This window comes from Strongylocentrotus purpuratus, unplaced genomic scaffold (genome assembly GCF_000002235.5).
Source record: "Strongylocentrotus purpuratus isolate Spur 01 unplaced genomic scaffold, Spur_5.0 spur5_contig_821, whole genome shotgun sequence".
Taxonomy (NCBI): Eukaryota; Metazoa; Echinodermata; class Echinoidea; order Camarodonta; family Strongylocentrotidae; genus Strongylocentrotus; species Strongylocentrotus purpuratus.
This window is the reverse complement of record NW_022145526.1, coordinates 66,773-82,841: the sequence shown is the minus strand read 5'-3', so window position 1 is coordinate 82,841 and position 16,069 is coordinate 66,773. Positions and strand designations below refer to the sequence as shown.

Sequence of the window (16,069 nt, the reverse complement as noted above, 5' to 3'; positions counted from 1 at the left end):
GTAAGTAGGAGTTACACTATTAAATACAAAAAGGCTGGAAGCCCTATAAAGAATAGATATAGAATTTTGAGGAAAAAAATCACTATTAAAAAATCATCCTCTCCATGGAAACGTTAGTATGTTCTCTTAATTCAAGAGACAAGAATCGAATTTGAAAATAAAATCTATTTCATCATTTTTGTGAGAATAACATGTTATTATAAATACAAGTATGGATTGAATGGAATTTGTATAATATATAAGAATACAGTCAGAAATTAGTAAATAAAATGTATGCATGTACTATATTCATCATGAACGCAGGTCAAGACTCTCACGCTTCATGATGTCGGGTTTCCCACACCAGCATCATCACATCATCTAGTAGGAGCACTGTGTTCTATGCCAAACCTGACTGACACATGTGCTCCACGACTCTGGAATGAGCTTCCACATTTTATTCGATTAGCACCATCGCTGGATGTCTTCCGAAAATGTCTAAAAACTCTCCTCTCTGACCATGATCAACAATAGATTCTTTTATAACTTTTTATGTAAAGCGCTGTGAAACAACAGTTAGTTCGTAAGAGCGCTATATAAATGACTTTATTGTATTGTATTGTACTCTTCATTGAAAGCAAATGCATCATCCATACAGGTATGTGTGTTCTAATGGTAATGTCATGGAGAGGGTCATAGAAATGAAGAAAGAGCAGTAATGATTATATATGAGGCACATGTATATATATGTTTTTTCTCTATAAATATTCTTTTCTAAAGGCCATTATCTTGGTTTATTGATACAGTCATGAAACATGAAATAAAAGCAAACTATACATGTACTGATTAAGCTGAAATCCAAGTGTATATAAGATTGACATTGTTTTGATCAATATTCCATATCCATCCTTTTCCAAGTTTAATTGATATGAAAAATGTGTCATAAAGTTTTGTTAGAGCCCATGTTAATAAAGGCTCCAATTGACCAATTAGTAGGAGTAGGACCTTTCAATGCAAACAGGTTGGAAGTCCTATAAAGAGTACATATAGAGTTTTTTTTTAATCATTCTTACTAAATCATCCTCTCCATGGAGACTTTAGTATGTTCTATTCATCAATAGACAATAATTGAAGATGAAAAGAAAATCCATTCAATAATTTTTGCTGAGAATGTTATTTTGAATATAACTGTTATTAATGGAATTTGTATAAAATGTAAAAATATAGTGAGAAATTTGTAAATAAAATAGATGCATGTATAGATGAGTTACTTAACTATTTTCATCATGAACGCAGGTCAAGACTCTCGAGCTTTCTCGTGTCAAGTGTCCCACACCAGCCTCATCTCATTATCTAGTAGAAGCACTGTGTTCAATGCCAAACCTGACTGACCTGACACTTGGAATGGATCTCAATGATGAGTTCTACTCTTCATTGAAAGCAAATGCATCATCCATACAGGTATGTGTGTTCTAATGTAAATGTCATGGAGAGTGTCATAGAAATGAAGAAAGAGTAGTAATGATTATATGGGTCACATGTATATATATATGCTTTTCTCTACAAATACCCTTTTCTAAAGGCCATTTTCTTGGTTAATTGATACAGTCATGAAACATGGGATAAAAGCAAACTCACATGTACTGATTCAGTTGAAATTCAAGTGTATATAAAATTGACATTGTTTTGATCAATAATCCATATCCATCTTTTTCCGAATATGATTTATAGGAAAATTATGTCATAATGACTTTAAGAGCCAATTTAAAAAAAGGCTTGAATTCACCAAACTGAACCATAGGAAGAAACTTCCAAACTTAGGGGTCTTGTGTACATGAAATCCAGAGTAAAGAATATCTCAACCCTATGTTAACCGGGGGGGGGGGGGGGGGGGGGGGGGGGGTCAATTTGACCCCCCCCCCCCCCGTAGTAATTTACCGACTACTCCCGAACCGCGGCAGATATAAAGTTGTCCTTTCATGACTTTTTTCTTTCGAGTCTTATGCATCTTTTGAAACAACATTTTCGAAAATCGGACCTACGGTTACAAAGTCTCATGACCTTTTGTCTTTGGATGTCAACCCCTAAATCGCTCATTTTTGTAATTTCTGTACAAAACATATGGAAATACCATTTTTCCTAAAAAGAGATAAAACATTGGTTATTTGGTCTTGTTTGAAGTTTAGGTGTTTGTTTTGGGGTCAAAATAGTTAAATTGTAGTTAGAAATTAAAGATAACAACAATAAAATACATAAGTTAAAAAACAATGAAATACATAAGAAATTATCAAAACAAGAGATAACATAAGGAATAACCTGGGTCTTCCAAATTTTTGTTTGTATTATTATTCCAAATGGTCTAACGAATATATGTAATGAAAAAGAATGCTTAAATATGAATAATATATGATTTATGGGTAAAAATGTGAATTTCATGACTTCATTTGCATAAATTACCAGAAATATGCAAATGAGTGAATTTTTCAAAAAATTGAAATTACCATAGTATACTATACACTTCACTTGACATGCATGCAAATTTTCGCGGCGATCGGCCGTTAAACAGCCGAGATCTAAAGGGGGGGTCAAATTGACCCCCCCCCCCCCCCCCAGTAAAAACCTGGTCTGAAATAGCCCAGTTAAAATAGGGTTAAATACATTAATATCAAACATATATTTATGCATATTTACAATTTCAATGTGAGTAGGAGTTACACTATTAAATGCAAACAGACTGGAAGCCCTATAAAGAATAGATATAGAATTCTAAAAAAATCACTATTAAAAAATCATCCTCTCCATGGAAACGTTAGTATGTTCTCTTAATTCAAGAATCGAATTTGAAAATAAAATCTATTTCATCATTTTTTGTGAGAATAAGATGTTATCATAAATACAAGTATGGATTGAATGGAATTTGTATAATATAAGAATACAGTTAGAAATTAGTAAATAAAATGTATGCAGGTATTGATGAGTTACTTAATTATATTCATCATTAACGCAGGTCAAGACGTTCAAGATTCATATTGGCGAGTGTCCCACATCAGCCTCATCGCATCATCTAGTAGAAGCACTTTGTTCTATGCCAAACCTTACTGACCTGACACTTGGAATGTATCTCAATGATGAGTTCTACTCTTTATTGAAAGCAAATGCATCATCCATACAGGTATGTGTGTCCCAATGGTAATGTCATGGAGAGGTTCATTGAAAGAAAGAAAGAGTAGTAATGGTTACATGGTGCACATGTATACACCATTTTTTCCAAACACCCTTTTTTAATGGCCATTCACTTGGTATATTGGTACAGTCATAAAAAATAAAATAAAAGCAAACTATACATGTACTGTTTCAGCTGAAATCCAAATGTGTATAAGATTGACTTTGTCTTGATCAATAATCAATATCCAACCTTTTCCAAGTTTGATTGTTATGAAAAATATGTCATACAGTTTTATTACTGCCAATTTTAATAAAGGCCTCAATTTACCAAACTTAACCATAGCAACAAACCTCCTGACAAGGGTCTTGGCGGCAAATGAAATATAGAGTTATGAATACCTTCAATACATTAATAACAGATGTATATAAATACATATTATTAATTTCAGTATATGTAGGAGTAGGACCTATCAATGCAAACAGGTTGGAAGTCCTATAAAGAGTACATATAGAGTTTTTATTTAAATCACTCTTATTAAATCATCCTCTCCTTGGAAACGTTAGTGTGTTCTTTTTTCAATAGACAATAATTGAATGTGAAAAGAAAATCTAATAATTTTTGCTGAGAATGTTATTATGAATGAAACTATTTAATGAATGGAATTTGTATAAAATGTAAACATATAATGAGAAATTTGTAAATTAAATATATGCATGTATAGATGAGTTACTTAACTATGTTCATCATGAACGCAGGTCAAGACTCTCGAGCTTTCTCGTGTCAAGTGTCCCACACCAGCTTCATCTCATTATCTAAACGTTATTAACTCTTATTAAATCATCCTCTCCATGGAAACTTTATTATGTTCTTTTTATCAATAGACAAGAATTGAATTATGAAAAGAAAAAGCTATTTATAAATGTTTGCTGAGAATTTATTATGAAGACAACTATGTAATTAATTGAATTTGTAGTTAATGTAACAATACAGTGATAAATTTGTAAATAAAATGTATGCATGTACAGATGAGTTATTTAACTATATTCATCATGAATGCAGGTGAAGACTCTCAAGCTTCATGCTGTCACACCAGCATCATCACAGCTCCTAGCAGAAGCACTGTGTTATATGCCAAACCTGTCTGACCTGACACTTGAAACGGATCTCAATGAGGAGCCTGAGGAGTTCTTATCTTCATTGAAAACACATGCATCATCCATACAGGTATGTGTGTCCCAATGGCAATGTCATGGAGAGGTTCATTGCAGACAAAAAAGAGCAGTAATGATTATAGGGGGCACATGTATATAATTATATTTTTCTTCTTCCAAACACCCTTTGTTTAACAGCCATTCACTTGGTATATTGGTAGTCGTGAAACATGGAATAAAAGAAAACTATAATGTACGTAGTGATTCAGTTGAAATCCAAGTGTGTATAAGATTGACATTGTTTTGATCAATAATTAATATCCAACCTTTTCCAAGTTTGATAGATATGAAAACTATGGTATGTCTAAGTATAAGATTTGTTCTAACAGGTAGTTTTTGTATACTTGATTTCAGTATCATAATTAAATTACTACTGCTTTAGTGAATACTACTACCATTACTACTACAGTAAAACTACCACTATGATTAATATAACAGGATTTCATGAAATTGCAGTGTGTATTGGATCCATTTATTTTTGAAATTTTTGTAAATTTCTTGTGCAATATTTGTCTTACCATAGCTCTTTTAAATTATCCATACTTATTTTGTTTATGAGATGTTACTGTAGCTCTTAGGTGTATAGTCCCTAAGAAAATAGATTATATGCCATAATGAAATGGATCCACTTACATGTATTTGTAACTGTTTACAAGTAATGTTGTTTTTTTTTTTTTTTTTTTTTTTTTTTTTTTTTTTTTTTTTTTTTTTTTTTTTTTTTTTTTTGGCTGCGCGCGCTGGTGGCTGCCCGCCCACACTGCACTGCTCTCTGATTTATCACTGATTTTGTTGTTTTCATTTGTCATCTCCATTTCTATTTTTGATATTTCATTGTACTTATATCCTGGATATTACTAGTCAAATTTGGAAGCATTTAGGTCAGTATTTTTGATGTACTTATTCTGTGAAGTTTTCGAGATTGCTTGAGGTTGTACTCACACATACAGTACACAGTAGAAGCCATGTTATACACATGTCATAGTGTAGTTGGTTTGTTCACTCATGCGTAAAGTCTGTGCTGACTTTCTTTCTTTGTTTGCTTTGAATAGACCTGTACTATTACAATGAATCTCACCACTTCAGTAGCTTTTGTGTGCTGTGTGGTCATGTTATACTGTAAGTGTCATGTAATGCAACAATGGTGTCATGCTTCTGATCTGGTTTCTGATCCACATGTACAAAATGTTCCCTACATGTATTTAGAAGCTAGACCTGATGCATATTCGTTGAAGTTGAAACTGAAGGGAAAACATTTTTGTGCTCCAGTACAGTTATACGCTAACAGTGTATCCACTTTTCAGATTTTGATATTGTTATCTGGCGATGTGAATCCGAACCCAGGCCCTGTCACACATAACTCGGCCTCCTCGGATAACGATAACAGTACAAGGTATTCTATATCATACAAGTATGACAGTAAAACACTTCACTCTTTTAATTCGCGTTCATGCTCGCTACTGTGGCGTGAACAGAATGAGGAATTATGTAATATGATTATGTCTTTAGGTATTAACAGACATGACATAGGGCGGAAGACACATCGAGGTATGAAGGGGGGCCGTGATCCTTTTAATAACAACCTCAAACTTGGTATGTTGAATTGCCGTTCTGTTCGTAATAAATCTACCTTATTAGAGGAATTTATTATTGACCATAGTTTAGATTTTACATGTGTTTGCGAAACTTGGCTAACTGCATCAGACGATGCAGTGATTGCTGATCTTTGCCCTCGTGGTTATCTGTTCAAGCACCATCCCAGAGCTGCTAAACGTGGCGGCGGGGTCGGCTTTCTCTACAGGGACAGTCTCCACGTCGATATTAGTCCAACAGGCAAATTCGAAACATTTGAATCAATGTCTGGAACTGTATCTGGCGGCTCTACACAGGTTGACATTATAGTCATATACAGACCACCAGGATACCAGTCTTTCACTCAGTTTCTTATCGACTTCTCTGCGCTTCTTGATGAGAGGTTGTGCAAACCATACCCACTTTTGATCACCGGAGATTTAAACATCCATCTAGATAACACTTCATCCCAGCATACACTCAGGTTTGTGGACCTTATTAACAGTCATGGCCTATCCCAATTGGTTACATCTCCGACTCACGACAAAGGTCACATTCTGGACGTCGTTCTGGTGCGCAATTCAGACAATTTGTCAATTTCGAAGCCAAGTATCGTTCCAGGTATATCAGATCATGCTGCTATCACTTGTGTACTTCGCTTCACTAAGCCTGCACGCAGCGACAGAACATTTGCTTCCCGTAATATTAAAGACATAAACAGGATAGCCTTCGCGAAGGATGTTGCTGAGAGCGACATTATGCCCTTAACGTCAGAGAGTGTCAACACAGCTACTAGTCGCTACAACACCATTCTTTCTTCGCTCCTCGATATTCACGCTCCTGCCAAGATCCGCAAGGTTCGAGACCGTCAGGACAATCCCTGGTACAACGGCGAGATTACTGCTGAGAAACGTAAACGTAGGCAGCTTGAGCGGAGATGGCGATCTAACGGCAAGCTTCACATTGACAAAGAGATGTTCCGTGCGCAACGAGATTTCACGAACTCTCTCGTCGAACGAGCCAAACGTTCGTACTTTGTCGGGCTAATCGATAAATGTGGACATGACTCTAAGAAACTCTTCTCTACGGCCAATCGTCTCTTGAATCGGAAACAGAACTCTCCACTTCCAAGACATTCTGATAGTAAAGAACTGGCTCAAAGATTTATTCAGTTCTTCCGCTCCAAGGTTCAGAAGATCCAGGACAGTCTCACTCCTGACTTAACTCCACCTGATCCTGTCACGTCAGCATCCCTCGAGACGATTCAACCTACCACCTCCGATGAGATACAATTACTGCTTCATAGATTGCCAGCTAAGTCGTGTAAACTAGACCCTGTCTATACTGTTCTCGTTAAGGATTGCTCCTCTTCATTTGCATCTGTTATCTCACAGATTGTCAACTTAAGTATTGTTCAGGCATGCGTACCTTCTGTTCTTAAAACGGCACACATTCTTCCTTTACTGAAGAAACCCAATCTTGATTCTGAATTACTAAGTAATTACCGTCCAGTTTCTAATCTCCCGTTTTTATTTAAAATACTTGAGAGGGTGGTGTTCTCTAGATTAAATGATTACTGTCTCGATAATGACCTCCTTGACCCATTTCAATCTGCATACCGTCCCCACCACAGTGTAGAAACCCTCCTTGTTAATGTATCCAACTTTATACTCCAGGAGATGGATGGCGGAAAAGTAACTGCTATGGTACTCCTTGATTTGTCTTCCGCCTTTGACACTGTTAACCACACTGTTCTGGTGAATACCCTCATGTCACTTGGTATTAAAGGTCAAGCCCTGGAATGGTTTAAATCATACCTGTCATGCCATTCTCAAGCTGTCTTGATAAACGGCTACCTTTCAGATTTTGTACCACTTACATGCGGAGTTCCACAAGGCTCTGTGGGCGGGCCCACGCTTTTTTCGTTATATTTAACGGGTTTGAAGAGTATTTTTCATCGCCATTCTCTCTCTTATCATGTTTATGCTGATGATATTCAAATATATACTTCTTTCAAACCCAATCAGAGCAATGCAGCCAGCGCTATCCATAACATTGAGACTTGTGTACAAGATGTTCATAATTGGTTAAACTCACATTCACTGAAATTAAATCTCGCCAAATGCGAATTTATAATGTATGGTTCTGAGACTCAGTTAGAGAAGATTTCTTCCATCACTTCAATTACTCTTGCTGGACATGAAATTACCCTATCTAATGTATGTCGCAACCTTGGTGTGTTTCTCGACTCAAACATGAAAATGTCTACTCAAATTCAATATGTCTCAAAGTCAGTACGTTATCAGTTACGCAATTTGGGTTTTATTCGTAAATATCTTAACCGTGGTGCCACCGAGAAAATTACTCATGCTTTGATTTCTTCTCGCTTGGATTTTGGTAATGGCCTTTTGTTTAGTTCGCCTCACAACCTACTCGCAAAATTACAAAGATTACAGAATGCTGCTGCTCGTGTCGTGACCCTGTCCAACAAGTACAGTCACATCACACCAGTCCTCAAATCACTCCATTGGTTGCCCGTAGAAAAACGTGTTGTTTTCAAGATTATTTTGCTATTATTTCACTGTATACATGGCTCTGCTCCGCAGTATAACATCGGCTTGATTAAGCATTACTTTCCTTCTAGACAGCTACGTTCTCAAAACTCTGGCTTACTTGTTACTCCTAGGGTTAAAACAAAGTGGGGGGAACGAACCTTCGCTCATGCTGGGCCTTCGTTATGGAATACTCTCCCTCAATGGGTTAAGAATAGCAGTTCTGCTGAGGTGTTAAAAAATAATCTTAAGAAATATCTGTTTAATTTAGCTTATAATTGATTACCATTACCTTTCATGTCTGTACCTTTCCTATCGCACTTTGTATAAATGTAAAATGTATGTATTTCATCTTTTGCACAAGCTGCGCCTTGAGCATTTGACTGTCAAGTGGATTTGGCGCCTTATAAATCATATGTATTATTATTATTATTATTATATGTTACAGGGTTGTTTTCCTCAGATAAGAAAGGGAAACTTCAGATTCAATGGAATTGCTCAAGATGGCTTGAACTCATTTCTTCACACCCTCTCAAGGTTAGTACAGTAAGCCTATATGTGATTTAAAAATAAATTCAGATATTAGCATGTAGAAATTTCATGAGTAGTGCGATACAGAAACAATATAAAGGGCCTCTAATGGAATACTAAGAAAAGATACAATTCTGATATATACCACATCAGGTAGCACGCAATGAAGTGATACTGTGATCCTGTCTGACAGCACAAAATATTCAGTAACAGCTTATTGAACAAATTCCCTACTGTAAAGATCTTCAACCTTAAATGTGTAGTTCTTTGTGTGTTCTTAATATTTTTGTTAGACTGCAATCTCTTTTTTTCTTCTTCATTAACTGATCAAAATGTTTCTTCAGACTGGTACTTTCACTAATACCAATAGTAGGTGATTTGTTATACATTATCTTTCAAACAGATAAATAAGAAAACTCTGTTTCCTTCACAGCTTACATTACTCGGATTGGTCAGCTGACTTAGCCAACATCAGTGTTACCACTCTCATGGGCTATTGGTATCTTATATTATTATGTTAATGTTCTTTGGAAAATGTTATTTGAATTCATGTTCAATTCAGTTTTTACTGCCAGACACGAAGATTCTAATAAAACCCATTTATCTATTTATTTATCTGTTGTACACTCATGGGTGATGTGCACTCTTCAAGAAGGAGAATACGTTCATCAGACTACCCTCAACACCAACACATGGGTGGTGTACCCTCACCAAGAAGGACAATACGTTCATCAGACCACCCTCAACACCAACATATGGGTGGTGTACACTCATCAAGAAGGACAATACGTTCATCAGACCACCCTCAACACCAACATATGGGTGGTGTACACTCATCAAGAAGGACAATACGTTCATCATACCACCCTCAACACCAACATATGGGTGGTGTACACTCATCAAGAAGGACAATACATTCATCAGACCACCCTCAACACCAACATATGGGTGGTGTACACTCATCAAGAAGGACAATACGTTCATCATACCACCCTCAACACCAACATATGGGTGGTGCACACTCTCCAAGAAGGACATTACCATCATCAGACCACCCTCAACACCAACATATGGGTGATGTACACTCTCCAAGAAGGACAATTCCACCATCAGACCACCCTCAACAGCAACCGATGGGTGATGTACACTCTTCAAGAAGGACATTACCACCATCAGACCACCCTCAACAGCATGATGGCTTTACATCAGATGCTGTATGTCAATTCTCTCAGACACACAGAGAAGGTAGCAGTAGTCAGAGCAAGCCTTACAAGAGGCAAGCTCCTTCTACTCAGTCAAGAGTTCCACAGGATGATCCTGAAATTCCAGAGAAGCAATCAAAGTATGACATCTAGTTGCTATGGTATCGGTAGATTAAGACAGTGTCCCAGTGGTAACACTTCATCTTGTTTTTGTGTTTGTATGATACAGGGCTCCACACTAACTTTAATTTTTGGAAAAAAGGTTCAGATTGAACTTTAAAAGTGTGTATGCATGAGTCCTAAGAAAAAACTTTGAAATTCGGGGGTCCGGAACTAGAGTTTTGGCAATCCATGTGTCCCGGCTAGCCTGTCGGTTTTGAGTCCTGGGCCTGTATTCAATTCAATACTGAAGTACAAAATTTAAGCTTTTTACTTAGTATTTGGCTTAGAAAATTACTTAGCCAATTATGGTATTCAATTGACACTTTTGGCTAAGTATTTTACTCTAAATCTAAGCCGACTCCATACCAGACTTAAGCAATTGTTTGTAGGCCTTGATTGGCAGGCATACGGTTTTCTTACGCAGTATTATATCCTGCGCACAATTATATCAGCGCGCAGTTATTGCAATGCGTCAATTGCGCATTAGTTTTGATTGACCGTGTGACGTCACAATGCTTATCAGTAAGTATTTTACTTAGATTTTGTCTTACGCAAGTATAAGTCTAAAATGCAATTTGAATACGAGATTAGTCAATTACGGTACTTAACTTAGCCATTTCCTTAGTAAGTTTCTAACTTATGCTAAGTACTGAATTGAATACCGGCCCTGGTCTAATAGCAAGAAATTTGGGGTAAATAGGGGTAATTTGGGGCAATATTTGCAAACATTTGAATATTATTTAAAAGGCTGTGTTCTTGTTTTTCACCTCAATGAGTACAGTCTCTTATCTGGTGTTAGTGTATGAATTTTAAAAGAAAGAGAACATAATATTGTCACAATGTTTGAATACATGTGAAAGGCCTATGTAAAAAGTGATGCAAACATTGGATACGTTTTGTGAATGTGTACTCAATAAGCCCAAAACAGAGTTGCATCAAGGGCCCATTGTGTACCTGTTTTATGCAGAAAGGGGTCATGTTGTGTGGTAAATGTTTTTTAAAATACTCTAAATAGGGGGTCATTTTTTTACTCGGCTATGATTATGTATTATGCATGTGTATAGAAGGTGGCTATTGATATAGTGCACACGCCCATTGCAGCATGACCCTCCTGGTGCTTAAACATTATTACCCTGGTCCTAGGCGCCGGCCAAATATGTAGCGCTTTGGCATGTCGGGTGCCCATTACTACCAGGGTGGAGAGTGGCAAATGTGGATTAATGCCTTGCCCAGGATGTTAGAGCTGGGCTAGCTGGGATTTGAACCCTCAACCCTTGGATTGAGTCTAGTGAGTGAACCACTATACCAGCTCTTAATGCTATCATGTCAACCATCATTGGGGATGTAGTTACTTTAATGCACAGTATTTGTTTGATAATAAATTATGATTAAGTAAAGTGTGAAAGGATTTGTTTGATTTATCACCAGAAATGTCCCCAGCTAAAGAACTATTGCTTTATCTATATTGTCAATTATATCCCTTCTATGAATATTCATGAGTTTTCTAAATACATGATTGGTCAATTAGTGGTCATGTGATAAAATATAATTTCACTGTTAGAAACCTCTGCCAGAGCTCTGAATATTTTCCACTATTTTTTCATGGGCAGAACTGTGCATGCTCTTTGAGATTGTCATGTAGATAAGCATTGTGACATCACATCATGTTCAGTCAAAAGTAATGCGCAATTAGCGCATTAATATAATTGTGCGCAGGTTAAATTGACAAATTCTAATTGATTGTAAACTTCTCCAATACCCGGCCCAATGTGGGTGACATGAGAATAAAGTTAAAAACCATATGCCAGCCAATCGTTAAGTCAAACGTTTGGATTGTAACTAAGTGATATAAAACAAATATACCAAGCATTTAGTTCGTAAGAATAGTGGAAATTATATATCTTCAGAGGGACTGCAATAGTTACTATTTTTTCCTTGGGGCTTTGCCCCTCGGAAATATAGTACTTTGCCAGTCCCTCCTCAGATAAATATTCTTTCTCACAGCTTTGAGTTTTAAGTAGAAGAATGTAATATTTCAAATTATCTTATCAAAATGTCATTGCACATGTTCAATGAAAATATAGTTAAGTAGAAATTGTTACCAGAAATGACCCAGATGTTAAGAGCCACATTGCTCTAGTTATCTTGTATATGAACTTGGTAGAACTCAATATGATAGTTGAGAACTAGCTTTGTCTAATAAGGGTGTATGAATATAGGCCTGAGTTACCGGCGTAACAGTTTGTTGGAGATGTATTAATGTTTGTAAATTTAGAACTACATCCAGTTCTAGATTTTAAAATCCATCTGAGGATATATTTTCCTGTGTTTTCTTTACAACACTATAGTGTATATGTAAATATGCTGCTATAATTTAAGATACATGTCTCTGTTGTCAATGTAACATGCCTGAGTTATAATATAATATTTAATTTGAAATTGATTATTGTTTGTACATGTTTAACTACAATCACCAATGACCAGTACTACATAATAAATCCATCCATTCATTACATCACTCCAGTGTACATATAAATATGCTGCTATAATTGTACGATACATGTTTGTTCTAATTTGTATTCAGTACTGGATTTCAATAATTTGTATGATACACATTCCAGGCTTTTCTTCGCATCATTATGAATATGATAATGCATTGATATCATACATGTATATTTTGAACCTGTTTCTTTGCCATACATACTTGCCTTGTAAATAAGAGTAATATTTTAATAAGTTTGCATTCCTGATTGGCTTATAAGATATAAACGTAGATACTTCTCTTATGAGCATTCCGTTACCTTGACTTTTGATCACCATCCTCTTCTGATTAAGAGATGTCATATTTATAATCCACTCTGATATGATTTTTATAATAGACAATTCAAATCGCTCAGATCTGTAAGTAACAGTGAGTTTATGCTGAATTATGTTATGCAAAAGAATGCACTGTACATGTCTTTCTATATATATATTTGATGATCATAAATTACTGAAATAAAGATTGAAGTGCCTTATATATTTCAACATTTCGATGTACAAAGGAGTTGTAATTTGATGATAGTGTATTTGTATTCTATAGCTAAAATGGTGTCACGTGACACTCAACATTGTTCATCAATAAATATTTTATTGAAATACTGAATACACTGAAAGTGGATCAGCTTTTTACACTCCAATAATGCACATACACGTTTAAACTTAGTAAAATTCTTTTTAAAAATAAAGCTTTGTGTCCATTACTAATTTAAGTATGTGTAAATTAAATGTTACGAGTTCAATATTATCTTCATGTTTCTCTGTTTTCTCTTATATCAAATTATGAAGTATATTTTCAGTAATTCATTAATTCAAATAACAATTTACTGCTGCTCGTAACTTTTTTTAATTGCTTCCATTAATGTTGTCATTAATTATTACGATTATTATTATAAGTATTTTTCTTTATTATTGTTATCATTTTTATTGTTATCACTATCGTCGTTAGTGATATTTTCATTGATAACAAGTTAATTTGATTTGAATTGTATACTGTCACAGTGTTAATTGGCGAACTCAAACTACTCCAATACCCCAATGTGGATAACATGAGAATAAAAAGTCATTGTCATTAATATTGTCATTTATAGTTCTCTAGGCGTACCCATTGTTTGCATTGTCTCAACTGCTCGCATCTGACACTAAGGCAACCTGCAACTAATCAAGAGGGCATGACTCCAAAGGTTCGCAAATACCAACAATATTATATAATATTTCATACATTTCATTATTTAGTGTAACATGTATTCACCTCCAAATTCAGAATCCCCCTAGTGCCGTTATATTTCAACCTCAGCCTATGGCTTCGTTGAATTATAACAACACTCTTGAAACTCTGATTTATTTTTTTATTTTTTGTATGGTTCATGTACATACATGTTTACAAAGATGTATTGGTAATCTATGCAAATATGATTACTTACCGTAATGCAGATGTAATGATATTATAATTTCCTCTGTCACTTTTGTGGGATGTGCGCATCTTCGTGTATACTTCTTGTGGTCATGCATGGACCTACTACTCCGTAGGGCCATGCTGTGGTCGATGCATCGTTGGGTATATGTTTTCTTAGTGTATTTTGTAAATAGCTTTATATATTCCATATATTATTTGTTTTTGTATTCATGAATCAATTATCTTTGTCACATCATCTAAGGGGCCTTAACTAATTAACAAGCTATGTTTCAACCAGGCAAGATCTCCTCGTCGTTCTGTATTGTACATTGTACTGTTATGATTATATACTCTATTATATTTTGTTAAATGTTATTTCTGGAAGACAAAAATAAACTTTATACTTGACACTTGATACTTGATATTGTTTTTTTTTTGTCTTATAATTTCTAGCACGTTTTCCTACATCCTCAGAAAAAAAATAGTTTCATGAAAATGTCAACATTTTTTAGAATAGCTCAACTAATGTAACTATCTTTGATAGATGGAGGTTAGCAACACTGGCGTAGGAACCGGGAGGGGAAATATCCGTCCCCCCCCCCCCCCCCCCCCGCTTTAATGGCTGAAAACCCCTTTTTTTTGTGCAATTTTGATATTCTAGATATAAGATCAATTTTTTACCATTATGCCTGATATAATTCGACAATGGCATAATTTTAGCATAATTCTAGATATTTTTGTTCTCTCTCTCTCTCTTTCTTCTTTTCCCTTCTTTTTGTATGTACTGTGACTTCCATCCAATCAGCGTAAGCCTGCATGACCAGAGCAGACAAGGCTTAATATTTGCCTGCAACATAGGCAAAGACCAGATGCAAAACAGAGGATACATGATGGGAGTTATTACATTTAGTCACACTCTGTCTGTCCCATGCGCAAGAGGATTCTATAATTGAAAAGGAATTACAGTTAAAGGGGAAGTCCACCCTACAAAGTTGTGATCAATCAAATACAAATTGGCAACTCTAGTAGTATATACGAGCGCTCCTAGCTTCCGTGTGCTTTGTGCATAGTATTCCATAAAATCACGTTTTCGTGTTATTGATGAGGGAATATATTTGGTCCTTGCAGGGGTAGTTAAGAAACATATTTGCAATTATTATACTTAGGGTGCATGTATGTTGATAATTTTCTTGAGGGGAAATGAAAACAAAAATCTTATTTTGTTAGTACTTACCACAAGCTCGCATGGTATGGTACCGAGTTACCAATTTGTGTTTCATTTTTAGTTGATCACAAATTCAAAAAATAATAACTTCCTTATTTTTAATTGGAATTTGCTCTAACTTGACTGATCTGTTTTTCTCATTTTCTGCTTCTATTAAACCAACTTAATCTCAAGGTGGACTACATATACGTGTAATATAATCACTATGAACTGGCCGGCCAAAATGACTTAAAATGATCTTGCCAAGGTCTTCAATTCCAGCGAAATTTTCTTGAAACAGTCTACATTTTGTCGCGGACAAACTGACTTATTCTTATCTTATGGCATTTTTTACAGAAGATAATTTTAAGAGTAATGTTCGACTGTTCGTACACTACATGGGCCTATGACGAAGGTCGTGTGTCTTATTTTAGTCTGACAGTTTTATTACGGTCATAATTCGAGGCAACACGACGAGAAACTATCTTAATTTTGACTCTCGGTGGAATGCAGTGGTTTAGAAGACCCGACCACTGACTAGATTATGTTTTCATACCCG

At 35.5% G+C, this 16,069-nt stretch overlaps 1 protein-coding gene across 1 annotated transcript; it reads left to right on the top strand.

The window, feature by feature from the left end:
* Positions 1-610: 610 nt before the first annotated feature.
* Positions 611-12,051, top strand: LOC105442656. The gene is made up of 6 exons (XM_030981162.1): positions 611-637; positions 1,276-1,440; positions 2,987-3,151; positions 4,205-4,369; positions 8,926-9,014; positions 9,661-12,051. The coding sequence occupies exons 2-6, from the start codon at positions 1,354-1,356 to the stop codon at positions 10,361-10,363; spliced, it is 1,209 nt and encodes a 402-aa protein (XP_030837022.1). The 5' UTR covers positions 611-637; positions 1,276-1,353; the 3' UTR covers positions 10,364-12,051.
* The last annotated feature ends 4,018 nt before the right edge of the window (positions 12,052-16,069 follow it).